Source organism: Falco rusticolus, chromosome 3 (genome assembly GCF_015220075.1).
Source record: "Falco rusticolus isolate bFalRus1 chromosome 3, bFalRus1.pri, whole genome shotgun sequence".
Taxonomy (NCBI): Eukaryota; Metazoa; Chordata; class Aves; order Falconiformes; family Falconidae; genus Falco; species Falco rusticolus.
Window position 1 is genome coordinate 61,072,479 of NC_051189.1, and position 21,618 is coordinate 61,094,096.

General features: G+C 38.4%; 1 protein-coding gene across 13 annotated transcripts in view; it reads right to left on the reverse strand.

Moving 5' to 3' along the window:
* PIEZO2 (piezo type mechanosensitive ion channel component 2) overlaps window positions 1-21,618 on the reverse strand; it is a 315,013-nt gene that overhangs the window by 160,014 nt on the left and 133,381 nt on the right. For all 13 annotated transcript variants that reach the window (XM_037380206.1, XM_037380196.1, XM_037380199.1 and 10 more), the window contains exon 4: window positions 7,015-7,057. In XM_037380206.1, coding sequence (XP_037236103.1) covers window positions 7,015-7,057 — 43 coding nt within the window. The remainder of the gene's footprint in view (window positions 1-7,014; window positions 7,058-21,618) is intronic.

Consider the following 21,618-nt stretch of genomic DNA (forward strand, 5'->3'; position numbering starts at 1 on the left):
AACGGTGAAAGAGGTGCCTGGAAGGGCTTTTCCCACATCTCTCTAATTCCATCACCCCACCCATTTTTCCTTGTCCTCCCAGACTCAAATTATTCAAGATTTGCAAAACCCATACAGACTGCACTGTTTCCTTCAAAATAACCTCTCAAGGATCAGACCCTGTGGCCTTTTGCAGCCCCTAGCTGAGGCAATGCTCCCAAAATGATGTCAACGGGAGCCTTGCCCAAGAAAGTGCTATAGGATTCAGCTATATGTGGCTTGAAATTATGGAACATGGTATCAGGATAAGACTTTATATTTCAAACACATATTATTCTTTTTACTAGATCACTGAAGAGTATGGGCAGGAGTGGGGGATGTCACTATAGAAAACCATATGGTACTTGGATTTCCAAGCCAGAATTGTGGATAATAAATATTTATAGAATCCAGTGGTATTCTCTTCTTTCTGTTTATTCTTTACATGTCATCCAGAGGAACTCTGGCCAAGCACCAATCAAATGTCCCAGCAAGTTACAAGCAATCTAAGCACAGGGGAAAGAGAGAAAACAGATCACCAGTAGGCTCGTAATTAGCAACCTAGACCTGGAAGGAGGTGCTTTGGAAGTGCCTCTGATGCGTCTGGATTCCAGGGCTCCCCACACGTCACGAGTGGTTTCGGAAATTGAGTTCTCAGTCTCTGCAAGGGGTAGGGAAGATATACACAATATTTTTGGCTAGACTGAGCAGGGGCATGTGTGGAGCAGCTGCAAAATCAGACATCCGTCTGCTCTCAAAGACCAACATAGGAACAAAAATGCATCTCAGCGATGACAGCCAGCTTGCTCCTGGCATCTACTGGGAAAGCTGTGTCTCCCTACCTGTGGAATGCAAACCTGTTGCATTTATTTTGCTTCGGATAAAAACAATGCAGATTGTTCTTATCACCTTGTGATTAGAAGAGTAGTTGAAGGAGCTACTGAAATACATAGAAGATCTGGATTACATCTTAATAGCAGCCACCAATCTTCTGTATCTGGGGTCTAGCCTTGACCTAGCAATCTTTTGGTCTTTTCTTCCTTCCTTGACAGTCCTAGTCCCTTTCCTGTTCCTACCTCCTTGCCCTTTCTTTTCCTTGAGGTGTGAGAGCTACCAATCCCCAACTATAATTTCATTCTTCAGAAATAGTAAAAGGATTTTTAAAAAAGCATAACAAGCCCACAAGTCAACACACAGTACTTTACTAACAGGAGTAGCCTTCACTGCGAATCACCTTAGCTAGAATCTGGGATGCTGCATGTTGTACTTTCTACATAGATGTTGCTGCTGTGCAAATGGTGCAGACATGTCCTATTACCATTATATAGAGTGGCAGTCACATGCTTTTGCATATATAAAAATGTACCTTCAAATTAATAACACATTTTTGCATACCACAAAAATAAAAATAATTGCAGAATCAGTTTGAAGCTATCAACCAAACAAAGGTTTTATCTTCAGTATGGAAAACTCAAGTTTTTAAACAGAAAATTACAATTTACTGAGAAATTGGTGCTCTAAAGTTCCTTTCTCTGTGTCACTGAAACAGCTACTTATGAAAAACATACTTATCAAATGTTGCCAAAACTAAGAACTACACATCTATTATTCTTCAAATACATAATTTTAAAACATCTGGTATTTACTTAACATATAATAACAGTTATTAAATCACTCTTAACTCTGTTTTGCGGAACCATAATGTAAAGCATTACACACATGACAGAAACACCAGAGGAACAAACATAAAAAGGGAATGGGTGTGTCGTTGGTAGATGAGTAGTTACTAGTCACATTAGAATTTACAACTCAGAGAAGAGTAGTAAGAGGAAGACTGGAAGTCTGGAAACTGCAGAACAGTGAGTATTAAGAGGCCCATAATATTAATTTTAAGTTTTAAAATTATTAGATTATTTCTAGGTCAATAAATACATAACAACAGAAGACGTTTCTGTGATCAGTACTGAACTTACTACGTAAGGGCATAAACTCCATTATCTGGTAGCTCAAATTAGAGAAATTTAGATTTTTTAAAAAGTCCTTCTTTTGGTTTTAATTTTCTGCAGTGTGGAAGTGGCAGTTTTCCAAATGCTAGCCATAGCTCTTTCCAGGCTCTGCACTGCAAGCTTTGCCCCAGCCATGAGCTGGAAAGATGCTACAGACTGTGTTACAGGAGAGCAGCTCAGTGACTGACCAGAGCCTCTTCCCTTTTGAAATTCACAGGCTTTGTGCATTAAGCTCTCTTTTTAATTGCCAGAGTAGCCAGGAAACAAGCAGTCACTGTTAGATGTTCATAATTATTTCACTTGAGAGCTTGTGAGCCATTTACACCAGGTCCTGTGGGTGACTGAAAAAATCTTAAACAAGTGAGATGAGCAATGCCTTCTGAAACACATTTTGAGTCATATTTGGAACAAAGTAAACCAGAGCTGACTGCTTTCCAGACATTTTAGTGAATATGGGGGTATCATCAAAACACACACCAATAACCAACAATAATCCCCAGGTGAACTGGCAAAAAAAATAATCCTATTTATCCACAAATCTACTTGCTTTGGTTAATTAAAGATTATTAAAGAAACAATGTAAGGTGGCATGCAGGTATCACACAGCAATTTAAACCATGCTTCTTATAGGACAGCATAATACAAGCCAACATTTTTCATAATTCTCAAAACCTCTTCAAAATATTCTGCAGAAAACGCAGAGACTGCAGTCAAGATCATCTTGGACAAAGGTGATGACTTCTACAGTATGTTACAATTAGCTTATTTGTAATGTCTCAAAAAACAATCAATAACATAAAGACCTCAATTTAAATCCATCAAACCCACATACACCATACACTCCATTTAATTGAAAAGCTCTTAATTCCAGTCATTTCCTGGATATAAAGCTACTTTACTCAAGGTGCAGCATTTTTCATTTATCCCACACCGAAAAGCAGCGTATGCTTAGCTAACAAGTAATGCTTACATAAAAGCCTTACAGTCAGATCTCTTGGTGCCTGTATGTTTTTCAGGATATGAAGACAACAGCAATGTAAACACTCTACTATTGCAGAATAAACATAATGTAACCACAAAGCAGTGATGACATAACCTGTATATTATCTGGGCTTATTTTTCTGCAATGTAAACTGAGTGTCCACATCTCCTGTTCCTCTATCCACTCTAAAACAGCCTGTTAAGAAGACCATTTTATATGAATTTTCCAGTTTTTAAGCAAAGACATATTCCTCATTAGGACACTACTTTGAATGTCTTTCCTTTTGTGTACCTAAAAATCTTGCTTCCCCCTGAATAAGAATGTCCCTGCTCAAACAACACATTTAAATGCTATTGATGTTTCACAGCTGACTCAGATGTACCTAATTCAACAACTTGCAGAGAATGTTTTTAGATAGCAAAACATGTGCTGCTGCTGCTTTTTTTCCTAGTGTTGATATACATAACAGGAGAACAGCTGTGTGGGATCAGACCTAACCTAGATGGAGCCCACTAGCCCGTCTCTATCACCTGCCATAAAGGGAATCCTACTCAAGAGAATAAGCCTAGGGAAAGCATGTAGTGGGAACAACTCCAGAATAATCTCTCAGGTTTGAGAGACCTGCAGCGTTGGGATTTCTGCTTCTAGGACTCCAAGTTAAGTGCACTTCATGCATCAAGGTATTACATATAGCAACGTGTATCACTTTTTTTTACTTTGGAAACTGTTCCTTAAGGCTTAAGAAATACTGATGTTAAGCAACCACATAAAATATGGTATTAAGCAAATACTGCTATATAGGAGTTAACACTGGACTTCATATACATTTAGAGGACATTATTTTTTCTTGTTTTCTATTTGCCTGTTCTCCGAAAAAGCTGATGAGAACACGTTTGATTTTATGATTATGGCAAGCCAAATACTTCCAGACCTTCACCCCATCTGTGCTAACTAACATGCTGCTTCAATTAAAGTTACTCCAGGATGATAGTCTCTCAGGGTGCAGAAGTACCACCTGAAAGCATTTTTTTTTTTCTTCCCAAACTAGAATGGCAACCATTGGACCTGTACAGTAATCTCTTCCACATACTTGCCTCCTCTCAGGCAGGCTGTAATTGTCGACCAAGAATTCTCCATGTTTCACATGGTACATACATTGCACATACACAGCTAGTGTTGGTTCTCCTTGTTGTTTTGAAACACCTCACAAGTTGGAAGTTGCCACAAATAGGACTTCTAATGAACTCAACTTAAAAAAAAATTACCATTTTTCATTGGCAGTGTTAAACCATAGACTCAAGGTATCAATTAATTTTAGCACTCCTCAAAACTATTTTTTTTCCCATTCTGATGGAGACAAACAGAATCAGTAGGTGCTAATTTGTAATCTTAGAAGAATGGGGTGATGAAAGAATCAATATTTTACTTTAGTGCCCTTCAGACATGTATGATGTCATGCTGAATGAAACACTCATCAAGAAACCAAACTGGATATAAATTGAGAAAAAAGCACAACCTATTAAAAAGAACCCCTTGACGATATCAAACTTAGCAACTGAGAGCATGCAATTTTCACGAATATCCAACTTTTTTTGTAGTGTTGTTAAAAACACCCTGTCTCTAAATAGACCGTATCCAGTAAGGTGTCACAGTTAAGGAATTTCTAGTCTGATTCTTCATTTGGCACTGCAGCTTCTCAAGTTGATGCTTATGAAGCGCAGCCCCTATCCTGATACTGTAACAAAATGGAATCACAGTTTTCCTTTCAGTCAATACTGCGTCATGCTGTGTACCGGTTTAACAGAAAGTACCGGTTTAGTAGCAACACTTCACTTTATGCTTGTCAATATTTAAAAAAAAATATTTCTAATATTGCTAATATATTAACAATTTGAGACAGAAACATTTTATAATAAATTTTGACCAGAAACCTATCCAGGACCAGTAAATATTGCCACTACGAAAGACTGCAATTTTCTATTCAGGTTGCCTATACTACTGGGGCATTTTTAAGCTTATGGAGCAGTAGGAGAGACATTTTTTTTAGTGATCTGATTAAAGACTTAAAATATTTTTGTCTGGTGGGAAGCTATGAATTTAAAATTCCCACCTTTCCTCAGCTACAAAAAATGGTAAGTATTCCATATATCAGTCTGGCTCATCATGTTGTGATAAAAATATACAGCAACAAAATGGCTTGTTTGTTTAAAAATGTCTGGCCAAAGTCTTTACAGGAATGACTCTACTGGTATCATGAGTTTTACAACATAAATTAATACATCATTAATTATGCACATAATTAAATATGTATGACCTCTACATATTACTTGGCGGAGGAAAAGTGTTTTTATTGTTCTGTAATATTTTAATTTTAAACTAACAAAAGCCTGTAAAGCTACAAAGATAGCTCTGTACCAATGAAAAGCTAAATTTCACCAAGACAGATCTTTGTCACACTCAAATGTGATTTTCTTTTCTATGTTTCCGTTGAAGATCCAAAATAATATGTACCAACCTAATATTTATGGCTTTGAGAATAACAATAAAACATAATCTTTCCATGTACTTCAGTCTATTATGTTGAAAAGAGCACTGTTCTTCAGTTTTTGCAAACGTAATTTATAACATGAAAATCTACCGTATTTAGCAGAACAAGTAAACCAGGCTAAGCCTGTGAATACTCACTCAGGACCATAACATAGATGCTTTCAAAATTATTTCTAAAGAAAAAGAATTACTAGTCATTAGGACACTAGCATCTCCTTAAACACTTCAAACACATGTTCTTATAGAGAGATGGGTGACCACCTTTTAGAGACCCAGAAGTCTGAAGACCTTAAAGCTATTTAGAGATAGACTTAATCCTTCCCCCAGCTGTCACATTTCTAGATGGAGATCAGAGAAAATCAAGTATCTAGAAATTTATTTCTTCAAGTGGTGTTAGTCAAGCAGACTACTCCTATACAAGAATGATATAGAAAAAAAATAATCATATACTGCTGCCAAGATCCCAGAATCTTAATTACAGGTAGGAGTTAGGGTAATTAAGCATCAGTCTCATAACAGACACCTGTTGTGTTGTAATAAATACTTTATGCAAGGTCAAGTTCACAAGAAAAATGCAGCTTGCTTTCTGTTTGTGAGAAAGGAAGCAAGTAATTGATTTTCTGTTTCATATGGTTTGTATGGCTATTTATTGACTTCAGAAAGGCGTGATTGCCTGTAGGGTTTGCTGAGATGCCCCAGGCAGTACGTACAGTATGCACACATGAAGCACAAAGAAGGGAAATCCCTTCTTGCCTGGTCAACAGGGACCCAAGCACATTGGTGTGCAACTGCAAGCCACTCTGTTGAGGGAAAACAGTAAAACTTTATTCAACTGCAAGCAGATTCTTCTGCTTACCATTTGTAGAAGAACCAACATGAGATAGAGCATTTGAATCTCAACATCAGATCACTCTTTACTGGTCTTGGCCTAGTTTTACTTCTAAGAGAGACATGTTTCTAGTATGATGACCTTGTGGTTAAATCAGGCTGCAAGAAGTTCTTGCACTTGAGGAATGCTGAATTCTGAATTTTCCTCTGATGCTTAATAGCTCTCTGCCAGCTTTGGTCCTCTTTCAACTTCATTTATTTTTGTCAACTAATATGTCACAGGTTAGAAGTTTCACGGAAAAAATAATATGAGCAAGAGCAATATTTTCATTGATAAGTAAGAATCCTTCCCAAATAGTGTGTCACCTTTTTTAATACTAGCATGCGATATAGCCACCAGCAAAAAGCATTATAAGCCAAGTTCATAAGGTGAATAAGTTTCTTTAGATCAACTGGGAAAAAGAAGAGGACATATACAGAAAAGCTGAATATAATATGTGCATGACAATGCATAACTTCCTCTCTAAATTTGAGGTCATAGATACAGCTAAAATAAATAATTCTGCAAACTTGCCCCTGCAGTTTTTCTTCCTTTTCTTTTTGCACTGGTAAGGAAACAAATGCATGGCTTACCTTTCAAAACCAATCTGCCGTAGTGTTTTCTCCCATGTTGAACCTATACAAAGAGGAGAAAAAACAAACACGCTCAGTAAAGAACCTTTATTGTATGAACACTCTTTCTCTTCTTTCCTTGTGCAGCTGGGATCTGTATAGTATGGTGATTTTTCCACCCCTACAGAAGCACTTGTAAATAACATCTGTTTTACTCAGAGTGAAGAACTGTTAAGAGAGGCTACCACTGGGTGACACAACTGCGTGGAGGGGTATCAGCCTGTATAATTCCTTAACACTGCAAAGCAGCCAGTCACTGCTACAGTTCACTGCTATTCCAAGGGTGGTCTCCTCTCCTAGAGCAATGTGATCTGTACATGACTCCTGAAAGCGCTGAGCTGGCATCTCACGTCATGCACTCTTCACATTGCAGCTTTTCATTTTACTGTAGTGTTCTCCTGATTCTTGCTGAAAGCTTTACAGCTCTTTCTGAAATCTGGCCCTTTTATTTTTATGCAAAAGCATGAAGATATATTTCTGCTTTATTGTTTAACCCTTCATACTCACACAAACAGCTGCAAAGGACTCTTTCTTAAAATGATCAAGGACTCAGCCCCACAAACTACTCAAATGGACAAACCATTGCACTTAACACAGCCTTTACCTAAATTTTCTCAAAAATAACCCTGGCACACTGCAAGCATTAGATGATCAGTTTTCAGCTCTTGATAATTTTTTGCTTATTTCCAGTCTCTTTCTTTGTACCATTATGTGGTCATTATAAATACAGGCTACTAAGAGCACAAATAGCTCAAGTCATACGGGTCTGCAAGGCAAATATATAGGAGGACATGAACCCGAGTCAAAGTTTTCTTTCTGTCTTTTTACACTCCTGTGGGAAATGTAACAGGACTGCACACAATGTAAGCAACTACGGTTCTTTAAATCAGAGAACAGATAATAACTCCTGTTGTTGATGCAGTCTGCCACCTAAAGGGAAATACAAATTAGGAACAAACAGATTGCCTGTGAGTGACATCCAGTAGCACCACAGAAACTCAGAGACAAGCAGTAATGTTGCTGAGTACTGAGAAAGAGTGGAAAGACATGAGGGAAAGCAACTTCATCCTATTTAAATCTGGAGAATTTCGGGATTAAATGCACATTTTGCAGTGAGTGCCTATAACAAAGACCATAACAATATTATGGATTAGATTATTTTATTGATAATCCAAGTCCTACTTGCCAAATTAGTATGGGGAAGTGGTGACATAATATTATCAGCCAGAGAAACCTCTGCAGATGTATCTCTTACCATCATTACCTTTCCATTCTGTTAAAGATACCAGCTCAGAAATTAATGACCTGCCACGTTTGCAGTATGGTATTTACCTCTAATCTGCAACATGTTAAATATTTGAGTAAGACCTAGCAGTGCTTTTCATCTTTGAATTTGGGACACTTACTGCCAATCTAGATAAGAATCTAAGAACTCAACTTCTAAAAGTTTTGAGTTTGAGGGCTTGGGGTTTTGTTTGGGTTTATTTTTGTTTGTTTGTTTTGGTTTTTTTTTAAACCTAGCAACAGAATTCTTTCTACTCAATTGACTAAACTTTCCAGGTTAGACCAAGGAGAATGGTGTAAATTTCTGAAATAAAGATACAATTTTTCTGTACAATATTATCTAGTATCTGTCTGGTTTGCAAATCAACAGACTGAGCAAATAAAAACTGAAATTAATGAAATCCAAAAAGTTAATTTCCTTATAGTCCTATGTCATACAAGGCTTCCTTCACTGTTCCTAACTAGATAGCCAAAGAATGAAGTTAACGTGGGTCTGTTGAAAATAAATTTCTTGTATTAATCCCTGTTTTTGAGAAAGAGGAAAAGAAGCAACATAAAAGCATATGCTCCTATAATCAACCACACTCTGACATTTCACTTCATACAGGAAGGATATGGGTTGGCTAAAGGGTAGGTTCACGGCTGGTTCCAAACGTGGTCAGTATACCACATTACACTCTTCTAGAATCCCTTCTTTCAACTTCTCACTGCCAGTCACTTCAAACTTCAGTCACACACTGATTTTCAGCAAAAGGCTCTAAAAACCTTTTTGAGTGCAATGGACACACAGCTTTTCTGTCCAGGACCATTACAGCTACAGCCAGTGATCAATGTAAAAACAATTTTAATTGTCTCCATTCAGTCGAAAGCAGGGAGGGTTTTCAGGTCCATACCCAGCAGAGTACACAGTGATGAAAGGCTTCAAAACTGATGTGGATAAAGCTCTGCCTTCACTTTATGGGAAAAAAAAAAAGAGTTAAGTTCTGTTCTGGAGTAACTGAATGATGTACATTGTTTCATCAGTACAGGGAGCTTCTACCGTGGCACCTGTATTTGCTTGAGATGAGGCAAGACTTAGGTCCACACAACTACCTACATACAATAACTTTCATCAACACCAAGTTCATATTTTATAAGAAGTCCTCTAAAGACATCTCTAAAGCAGGGCAACAAACATTCTTACATACATTTATTTCAAATAAACATGAAAACCAAAAATCATGTATAGTCTAATAAACTGTTAACATTTCATTGAGATAAATAACCACTCCATTAACAACATCTATTATGTGTTATCCCCCAAACCCACCATCTTTTGCATGCTCTTGATCTGTTTTCATGTAGCACTGATGAATCAAGTCATTGTTAAAAAGATGACTGTGCCACTACACAGGTAAGTGCAGGGCAGACACGCACAATTCTCTGTATACTTTATGCAATCCTTCTGGCCCTGAAAGAGGATTTAACACTTTTTCAAGTCTGAAGATTTGAACAGGGTTGAAGAAAAGAAATCTCAACAGTACTTCTTAAAGCACAGACTAGTACTGGCATTTTATTCAGTGTTTCTAGGCTTTCCACTGTTGTGTATACTAGTTGCACGAATTTTTCACCCCATGATTGGCCACGCTTCAGTTGTATAATATATGGAGAGTCTTACAGAAGAGAAAGAGAGAGAGGGAGGGAAAAGCAAAAGAGAAAAGGGAATTGGGTCTCCACTGGTTTGAAATAATCTTTTGGCTGCAGCTGGCTAGCAGAACACTCTTTGAAATGCATGTGACTCCTCTGAAGTAAAGCCTGCCAAGAACACAACTAACATTTCATATTAAAAAAATATGCATCTTTTTTATAGAGTCTTACTTTAAAATGTTTATGATCTAAACATTCTGTTTTAAGATTTGCCAATTCCATCCTCAATAGTATCAACTTCTACACTGCACTAACAGTCAAAAGTAAATACCCTGAGGTAACAGCAGCACTAAGAAGAATAACGCTATTAAAAGTCTAGAAAACTTATTATTTGATTTAAAACTTACCCAGTGCTTCCAAAACATTAAACAAGGTTTAAGTCACGTAACTCTCATTAAAATCAAAACAGGAGCTTTTCATGAATTAAAGACTTGATCCTGCTCCCAAAGAAATCAATAGGAATTTGACTATTCAGTCTTTCTCTCTGCTGGGACTGTGGAAAACTGTCACCTGCTGACGTTCAGAAACAATCGACTGCTACACCTCAGCTGCAAAGTTAATTTGCCTTCTCTTTGCTTTCTGTTCTTTATACTATGTCAAAAATACCAAAGCTGTTTATAAGAATGCCTTAATCTGGTACCCATGTAATTAAGCATTTGTTCCAAATACTTGCCCCAAAGTGCCTGACCATTCCCATCTGTTCTGAAGATTCTGTTTCAAATTAGCAGTAGTAGCTTTAAGATTCTTCACAAAGATGAAGCATAACGTACTTCCAGAATTACTGCTCACATTTAGTAAGAACAATGGTAAAATGCACATCATGCTCACATATGCACTCAATGAAATCCCAGCATAATAATAAGGGTATAAGAATATGAGATTTAGTAAGAGGAAATGAAAAACATCTTTCTGAAATGAAAAGTTGTCATGTTTGACAGGTAGGCTTTCATTTATATGGCAGCTTCCCTATTTGGTTTGGTTTCGTTACAACTCTCTGCTTACTATGAACTTAACTATGAATGAGAGGACTCATACCCCACTGCTAGGCTGCTCACCTCTATAAACCATGAAGTTGCCTAGCTGCTGAAGTCCAATGGTAGGCTTAGGAAAAAGACAGAATTCACAGAATCATAAAATACCAGGTTGGAAGGGAGCTCAAGGATCACCTGGTCCAACCCTTCTTGGCAAAAGCACGGTCTACACAAGATGGTCCAGAACCCTGCCCAGCTGAATATTGTGTCTAATGTTGAGGAAAAATATGGAATATGTGATTTTTCAGCCACTTATGGACACTGCACAGCTATCCACTTTGAGCCGTATCATGCCCTATCTGCCAGTACAGCAGAGGTCTGTAGCTGTTCAGGGAGAAGCCTGACATGCGCTGCAAATGCACAGCAAAAACACAGGCCTCCTATACCATCCCTATGCAGGTATGCATGAAGGTCCCTATGGATCCTGTGGTCCCTATGACTGTGTGCAGTGATTACCCACAGCCTTACGACCTTCTCGCTTCTCTAGAGTTAGCGGTTACTGTAAGAACTACATACCTGTGTATGGCTCTGCTCTTGAGGCTTTCTAACAGTAAGAATAATAATTCTTGCATTCTTTTCTCACTGTGATCTGACATAAGGACCAGAGGAAAAAATACAACTTAATTAAACCAAAAGACATTGTTTGACATTTTTCAATAAGCATTAAGTGAGCCTGTCAGAATTCAAGTATTCAATGGGAATAGTATTAAGATCTTCAGTGACTGAGACAGGGCAAAATAAGTGTAAATTATATCAATTCAAAGGCAAAAAATAAATAAATTTGGAGCCTGTCAGTGGGGAATCACAGTCATTCAATGCTTTCTGAAGGAGCCAGCAATGTATCAGACATAGCACAGTCACCTTAGCTCATGAGAGTTGCATGCAGATGTGACCTACATAACCTGGTTAGGATACCTTAGAAACAGGTAGGTATTCTTGGAATAGTAACTGTATGGATCTTCACTCTAACATTTTGAAGGAAAAGAGTTTCAGAGGAACTGCTGATTTTGTACCAGTCAGGATATTCCTACCAATTTCAAAATTTTGATCTGAAGTCTGTGGCACTTACTAATACTCTCCAAATGAGAAAGAAAAAACCAAACAAAACCCCCACCACTATCCAAAACCAAAAATACACCCCACCCCAAAACTTTCACATATTCAAAAGATACAAAACAGTGATACAGAATACTCCAGAAATGGAAAGAAACATTTTGCTAAGCATTTCCATTGCAGGTGACACTTCTCAACCTTGTTTCTCAAACAACTTAGCAGAGAATAGGACAAAAGTTCACAGTCTAGCCTAGCTAGACTAGTTTGGGACCTGAGTATCTGAATCCACACCTAAAAACTCTCAATAAATTTGCTTGTCCTGCTAAAGCTTCTCTTTTGGTAGAGACGCATCTACCATATAAACCATCTGAAGTTTCGCAGTCTGTTTTCAGTAGATTGGGGAACATTGCTCTGCTGTATATTCTCCTTCATCATTTTAGCAGTTACTAACCAGTACTACTAACTAGCTGAAAGATATACAACTGCAATTGATAAAAACTGTCATGTTTGGAACATGTTGGTTTCAGCAGCTTCATATATTATTAACAGCCTTTCCAGTTGCCTGTTCTCAGTAGCAAACTTCTATCTCCTCACAAACAAACAAATTACGTTTTCTCAGAAATCCTACTTTTTTGCTTTTTAACCAATACAGTACCACTGGTTTTATGAAACAGACCAGTAGTTTTGAATACAGAAATGCATGTGGCATAGGAAAGAACTTTTTCTTACAGAACTTACTCCACAGTTGCGTACAGATACTATTAGCACGCACTTACCTGTATAATGGCTCTCCAATAGCTAGTTACATACAACAAGTTTCTTACAGAAATGATCATTTCTCACATGTGAAGTGGTATCAGATGACGCTACCTTGGCATTTAGCATCTATCTGTCCATTTTGAAAAATAAATCTCTCTTACACTTCCTCTTCCTCTGAATCAAACTACCTAGGCTGCATCCTGCACTCACTTTGTAATTTGATCATCACAGTCATAATCTGTGATAATGACATGACTTTCTTATAAAATGAGATCTCTCAATATGGCATATTACTACTCTGCTATATCCATGCTGGTGTTTTAATTCACACCAGAAGAGTACTTGAGCAAATCTCTTACCATGCTTTGGTTTGCGTGACAGAGTGATCTCTAGAGTGTACAAACTGGATTCCTTTCACATGAAACTAAACTACACCCCAAGGACACAAGTGCTGTGTTTCAACCAATAATGGGCATTCGGTCTGTGTGACCAGACGTGAGCTAATCCACAGTAACCCCACTCAAAACATGTATTGTGTGGCGACCAGGGACTCTGCACTCAGTGCTGCATTCCTGTCAAGCTGTGCTGCTTGTCAAGTCAGATGCACCTCATCCCAGCATTCCCAGTCCCAGTCTTGGAGTGCCCCCAGAAAAGGTTTCCAGTTACAGTCACCTCAACGGATGATGGGGCAGGTCAGGGTGCTCCCCCTTAGGATTGTTTTCTGATCTGTATTCCATCCACTGCAGTGAGCAGGAGTCTTTCTACTGCCCTGATGTACAAGCAGGGTTGGACTGGATGCTCAGCAGAGCCACGCTCCCCATAAACCCCCAGGGAGCCCCTTCTGTATGGAGCAACAACAGATTATTTAGGTTTTAAAACAACTTCTCAAGGAGAAGGAATAAGGGAAAATTTTGGCTGTTATATGGTGGGCTGTGCATACTAAAGAAACTAAAATCAGCAGTAAAATAGAAGTGGAGGGCCAGTGGTCTAGGATTCTGGCTAGATAAAAGAAGTGGTTACCGAATACATACCAAGAAAGAAGTCATACCAAGAACAAAGACCAGGCATTGCAAGCCTTTACTTGCCTTCCATTCATACCAGCTTTCAACAGGTTTTTGACTGAATGAAGAGTACAAATTTGATCCCTACATGATAATGTCATGGGAAAGATTTATTGTGTATTTTCTCCTGTGAAGAAAATACTAGATTATTAACGTAAAATACAAAAATCGCTTTCCTATTAAAAAAGAAATCTTGACTCATTCCATGTTAAATGAAAAAATAATCATTCTCAAACCCACTACTTTTCTAAGGAGATTTTAAGGAATTGGAACTTTTACTAACAAAATGAGTAGACTAGGAATATAGAGCAAAGTGCAATAGTACTGACACTATGTTTTGTGTATGTGCACATAGATCCATATTGCTTTAAAATGAATCTTAAGAAGACAACAGCTACGGTAGAACAATTAATGGCTGTATCTGGCAGGCAACTCTTCCAGTCTGCAGCTTCCCTGGGAGCTCTGGGAGCCCATAAGGGTCAGCAAAGTGCCCATAGATAAGCGGGGACCCTAAAAGCAGCTGCTCCATAGGCCTAAGCCATATGCTTTGTTTTGATCTTCATTAACACCAGAATAGGAGGGCAGGCAGAGGACTGTTCTTAAAATTGATTATTTAACTTAAGGTAGATAACATGATGTGATATACTTCATAGTGGACTTGGGACATAAGCAATCCAGAATCCCACTGTTCGCTGATCAGACTGTGCCAAATGGAGGTGGGGACAGATCCCAGCTACCTTTGTGTGATAGTAAGACCAGTGTCTCTGAGCCTGATCCAAAGTCTATAGAAATAAATGGAAAGACTTGCAATGAGTTAATGGGCTTTAACAGCTTGTCTGAAATGGAAACAAATAGCAACAAGGAATAGTAAAAAAATACTCTGTTTTTCAGTAATGTAAACAACAGCTATTATTCTTACCCAGTAACAAACTACCAAGGCGCAGTGTTTTGTGGATAATACATTTGGGGAGAATGGGACCAGAGGAAGAAAAAATTTCAGAATTTAAAACATTAAATGGGACACAGCTTGTTTAAATGTGAACTTTATGTATCTTTATATGAGAATCACACACACTGTTTTACACTTGAAGTTGACCTGCTAATTAAACAGCAGGTTAAGAGATGAGTGGAAGAAATAGTAACTTGGAAAAAGAAAACTTGGGAAACTGCTTTCTGCATTTGTTCTTCCATGCCAGATTTGTTTAAAATGCTACAGAGGTAATAAAGCCAATTTAAACTGGCTGAATTGCTTCACCTTTTCTTTTTTTTTCAATCAGCTTTTTCACAAGGATGACAGATTCCATAGGTTTCATAAGAATAATGACATCTTTTGTCTGCTTACATATATTCTTATCAAAAACACTTATAGGCAATCTTACCTTGCAACTACACATGCTTAAAACCACTCTTATTTTAACCTCATTTCATTTCAAATTTGTTTACTGAACAAGGCAGCAAAACCCACAGCACTAGAAGATCTCTGGGGAATGTGTTTCAGATGAAACCTGAGATAGATAGTTAATAGAAAGCCTTTTTGCTGTTTAACGTATTATTTATCTATTTGTTTGTGGTCACAATTTGTTGGTGGTTTTCAACCCAAGTTTCCAAGGATACTGGAGATTTGAATTGACCCTGACCCAAAAAAAATTGACAGTGCAAAGCAGAACTTTGTAGGTCACCAGCACAGAATCACACTGCAGGAGTTAAGGTGTGGAAGAATCAGACAGTCCACAGACATAACCAATCTCTTATTCTTATTTACAGCAGAAAAGGGTGTCAGGGCTCTGAGGAGCAGCCTCGAAGGAAGGCAGCATTTCCTGCCATTGCCATGGGGGATGTAAACCTTAAGTCAGAGAGTCACTGAGCTTAAGAGCATCAAAGTTCTGCTCCAGACCTTCTGAAAGGAGGCCAAATAATAACTAAATGGGCCCTTTTTCAAATATGGAAGACTGGTTTTGCTTTGGTTTTCCAAGTAAAAGCAAAAGAACTTAAAGAAAACTTGTAGTAAGTTTTATTTTTCATAAACCTGAAGAAAATGAGAATTTTCTCCATTTTTGTTGGCAGAGAAACTCCCTCCCACCCCATCCAACACCGCTCCGTCTGCTAAATAGTATCTTAGAGGCAAGGTTTTCACTTCAGAGTGTAATTTATGGGCATCCTTCCAATTTCTAGAGCTACCCTCTGCTTAGTTTTATTGTAACATAATATACTGTTATGAATAATAATGTCGACCTAGTTTCCTGAAGTGATGAATGTGTGCAGTGTACCAGTGCAAGGAATTTGCTTTTCATTGTCTCATTTTCTCTTTTTGTCTCACCAGAAGTAGAGGTGGGCAAACATTTCTTCCCAAACATTCCAGCACAGATATATGGGAAGGGGGAGATGAATAAGTATGTCCCCAGTAGCACATCCATATACAAGAAATTATGGATATGAGAAATGAGGATAGGAAATCAGGAAATCTTGCACAGAAACAGGAGGAACATTAAGATGAGAGAATACCAGCACTCCAGTGGTGGTATGTTTGACTCCACTTTGTAACTGACTAATATTTTGTAATGCGTGCCTTTTCTCAGAAATGGCTTTTTTTTTTTTTTTTTTTTTTTTTTTACACAGCTTGTTCTAAAGATAATAAAGAACCATTTCATTCACATTATTTCTCCCAGAGATTAAGGAAACACTTGCATGTATGATGAAGACAGCAACTCATTGTTGGTAGGCCTGAAGACCTGCCCATATTCAAATCTTTCAACAAAAAAAACCTAAATTGTTTCAGTGGCTAAAATAACACTAGATACAAAGCCCTGAAGTGACATGTAAGGGATGATACCCAAAATAAACTGCAGGAAACTGAGTTGCAATGTGTACAACCTTAGCATACCACCTTCCACAGAAGCAGAAAACAGCACTTCCGAACTCTTCTGTTTGCGCGCCATTACGAGAAGGCAGCAGTGACTGCACCAGGCAGCAAGACGTTTGGGACATATAAACTGACTCCCTCCCAGATACCTCTTCAGAAGAGAAATCTGGATGCAGAAGGACATGTTCCTCTGGGCAGTAATGTGAAGTGGGCACACAGACTCAAACAACTGGGGAGAGGGAAATACTTCCAAAAAATGTGGGTTTTTCCTCCCTAGCAAATATAAAGAAGCTTTATCCAGTTCAGCTGACAAGTACAAACATGTATGCACTGAACAAACGGTTTCTTTTGTTTTCATTTTCTTTGTCTTTACAATTCTGTGATTTCGCTCAAATTTTCCCAAAGCTCTAGTCTGTGAGAACAGAAAGGACAAAGCTCTTCCACCTTTCACCTCATATTCCTCTATATCAAGTGGCAGCTGACTGTGTAGCTATTTAGATGCTCATGTAAAACAGAACAAGCCAAAGAACTGGGGAAAACAGAAGGCAGTGGGGTGCTACTCGCAGACTCTGCCCAATTCTTCACTTCTAGACATGGGTGCTCCTAAAACACTGCTGCCACTCCTTGGGTGAGGTGCCCATATGGACAAGGGGGTGGCGAGGAGGAGTTTGGGCAACTCACACTGGTGAGGCAAACCAACAACAGAGAGACTCGCACCCACCCATACCTCTCTCTCCCAACTCATAAGCACACAAATTTCAGCAACCCTTGCAACCACAGCATCACGTGCTTTGCCTCCTGAGACAAAAGCCACAGGTACGTGTTATGGATCTGTGCTCTGCTCATGACCCATGAAATAGCCACGGTCAAGCCAACAGAAGTGCCCAGACAGATTTCATAGGGGTCCAATGCTATATGATTGTGTTTAGTTTCATCTATAATGAACTGCAGGATTGCATCCAGTGTACTAGCAGTTCATTTGCCAACATTTAATTAGTTTTCATTAGGGTGCCACAAACAGCATGAGCATTATCAACAAATCAAAGAATCACTGGGCTGCCTAATCATCGCCATTTTTAAAAGCACTCTGTAGTTTTTATCTTGCGTGCTTCAAATAGTTTACAAATAGTTTGCTCTTTCTACAGTTATGTGCTTAACTGTTAGGGGTTAATTTCTCCCCATTTAGTTTGTTTGGCTAAATGTAAGACAAAAAATCAGTAAAAGCACTGAAACTTTTGCCATTCTCACAAGTTATTAGATGACAAAAGTATTTTCACACTTAAATTGTGGTTATTTTGACCTCACCAGAATGTGTTTTATTTAAGTGCTTCATTAGGGTATTAACATAGTCATATCTTTAGCATAAATACTGAAGAGGATGATGAGCGGTAATCGTTTCCTGCTCAGCAGGGATTTTCATGTTATAGACATAATGGGAAATTTAGATGTGTGACTCAAATGCATTTTTAAATCAGGCATTTTATTTATTCACATGTTGCTTCAGTGCCTTTAGAGGTAATATTACATCAGGCCTAATAGAAAAGGGACAAACAGCACACTGCACTGTTTGCTTCTTTTCAAAGATACATGGCCAACAACAGCAACACTTCAAAGCCAGTGCCAGCTGGCAAGAATTCCCAGTCCTAGCAGATCTGAAGAACTGGAATGTCCCACAGAGGGATCAGTATATCAGATGATAGAGCACAGGTGCAACTGATGCCCTAAGAGAATAAGTAGTTTATAAAATATCTTCATGGGTGTATTAAAAAACATATTGGAAACATCCTTGTGCTCAAAATAAGACACACCAAAAAAAAAAATGCTACAGTTCAAGACAGCTTATATGAAGGATATTGGCCCAATTTCCAAAACCGTTTTCCTCTTCCTGAACTTTTCTCTGCATCAGTTTTAGAAAAGTACTTACACTGAATATACAAATCAGGGCATCTTGGCAACATTTTCTGCAAGGCATAAAGCCTGTCAAAATTTCTTGTTCTTTGCCAGCTGGAACGCATTGAGTATATTTTATGTGGTTACAAATGTGAGCTGTTCACAGCAGTGGGGGACACTGTACCTGCTACAGGCTGAAAGAGAAGCAAATTAGTGGAGGAGAGAAAAAATACATTCAACAGGAAAATGGGCTGAAAAGTATAAAAGGGATACATTTCTAACAAAGAACAAGTCATACATAAAAACACTGATTTATAATGGAAGGAGATGTAAATGCCAAATTCTGCACTAAATTTAAACTTAATTTAGATCTAAACTTCATTTAATCACCTTTTATCTGGAGTGTCTTCTTTAAAGATACTTCACATGAGGAAAAAAATACACTCACAGTCTAAAACCTGCACATCACCCTTTATAACTGCTATTTTGGAAAGGAGGTTTGGTGGTGGAAATAATAATAATTAAAACATTCTATCTCACTAATCCTTGTTAGTATTTCATATCAACACTTTGATACATTCCTTTTTGAAAGTCAGTGGACATAAAGTAATAAGACTTCACTGGGGCTCTGAGTAATATTTCATCCAGCTTCAAAAATAATGTTTTCTAGGGTGGATTTCCTGGAGTTTTTACATCTTTGACACCATCACCATATCTGCATGGGGCAGAAGGACAAAATGATGTCTAACTGATCCTGCTTAGAGAAAAGGGCAGAGAACTCAATGTAGTATTAACTAAGCACATAGAGATGCAAAAGGGATTCACTTCAAAAGGATGCTGCAATTGTCTGTGCTCACAGATGTTTATGCTACAACATCTGGTCTCTAAAACCAGGCTGCAAAGCAGATGATACTCAATCACAATCAGGATGTCACCCCTCACTCCATTTCAGAGAAAACCAAGCTGTAACATTAGCCACATCTATCTGTAGCCAGGTATGCACCCATTGGTACATCAATAGAGGTTTGATAATGAGCAGTTCCAGACTGCAAGCACTTGCCATTCCTCCCTACACAGAGGTCCAGTGGAAGGATAAGTCATTTATGAAGGCTGCTTCCCACCGCTCATGGATTGAATTGAGCAGCTGTGATGGGAAGGCAAGCTCCCCCTGGCAGGTACACAAGCTGTCTCCACTGCAAAATAAAAACATCATCAAAGCCTAGTGCAAAATGCTGAAACTCATAGATACTGACTACAGCTAGCTGTTATTGATTTCCCTGGGTTTGTTTGTGCATGCTTAATAACGCACATCTCCATGACTCTTGTTTAAAGGTTTATTGTAGATATGCTAATCTAAAAAAACATACTTTGTTTCTACGTGCTTGAGAACTGACAATATTTATAGACTCCAGCTGATGTCTTGGCTGGTGACAATCAGCCTGAGATGCATCTGAGCATCAGCTTTTATAAACAGTCTATTTGTTGTACAACGTTGCAGTGTAAATCAAACGTGAAAACTACATCCAGAGACATGGTTAACTTGAGTAACCTCATTGATAGAAAAGAAAATTGCATCACCACGCCAAGCACATAGAAAATGGAAACCACAGCAACCACAAGGAACAAAGTAGATTTGAAACATGTGATCCCTTCAGAGGATTCAAAAATCTGTAATCACATATGGACCAACCTTCAAAAAAAAAATATTTTAGTGTCAATTTTATAGTAAAATCACTCATCCTTAGCAAACAGCAACATACAATAAAAGGGTCGGTGGATGGTTAAAAAAATATTCAATATTGTACAGCTTGCAAGCTCCTGGTCAGACTAGAAAAATTGTGACCAAAAGCAAATACTACCTGACAGATATTTAGAGGCTTCTGTGAAACACTTTCCTGCCTGCTAATGCATTTTGTTAATTGTCAGTTTTACTATCCACTTTCTACACCAGAAATGGATCCCAAAAAAGCAACAAATGCCACCACTCAATTTATTGGGACCCAATTTTATGATCTGAACATTCAGTCTTTTTAAAAGGGGGAAATCTGCCACTCTAAAAATTAATGTAGTCAAATTTACCTTACATTTTCTAGAATTTGAGTGAATCACATTGCTAATAAAAGGGGTAAGTCCTTACTGCAGCTGTTACTTGCCCTTTACAAAAAAATAATGAAATGTTAGTAGCCACCTCTTCAACCCACAGAAGAGTGAACTGCACTCCTCCTCCTTCTCCCCCGCTGCTGCTCAGCCCACCCTAATATTCCATCTCCATAGCAGGAGGGAAAACTTGGACTCTTCATGACCCTGGCTTGAAGCACTCTTCATGCCAAAAACTTCGAAGAGCCAAATGTTTTGAGGCAAGCAAGGTCAATCTTTCAGAAGAAAACCAGGGGAGAACCCAAATAATAGTCCACAAATGTCAAAGAAAACTGCTCACGACATTAAGCTGGATGCACAGGTAGACAAACACAGGAGAAGTTGTATATTTTCTACATCGCTGTTCTCCACCTCTTTCCGCAGACAAAGATGCTGACTAAAAGCACATACAGTAGGTCAGCCTCACCACCCAGTATTCAGTGCAGCTGTGGAAGAGGAGCTGTATTCAAATGGCTCAAGAATTTTGTTTCTGTCTCAAGAGGTAAAAACTGGCCACTCTACTTTAGGAAAAGAAAAAATAAAAGAAAAAGAAAAAACATTTAAAAATACTTCTGTATGAAAAAAGGAGAAGCAGCCTTACAGGACATTAATCACAGAATGGTCAGGGTTGGAAGGCACCCCTGCAGATCACCCAGTCCAACCCCCTGCTAAAGCAGGGTCACCTACAGCAGGTTGCACAGGATTGTGTCCAGGCAGGGTTTGAATGTCTCCAGAGAAGGAGACTCCACAGCCTCTCTGGGCAGCCTGTGCCACTGCTCTGTCACCCTCAGGGTAAAGAAGTTCT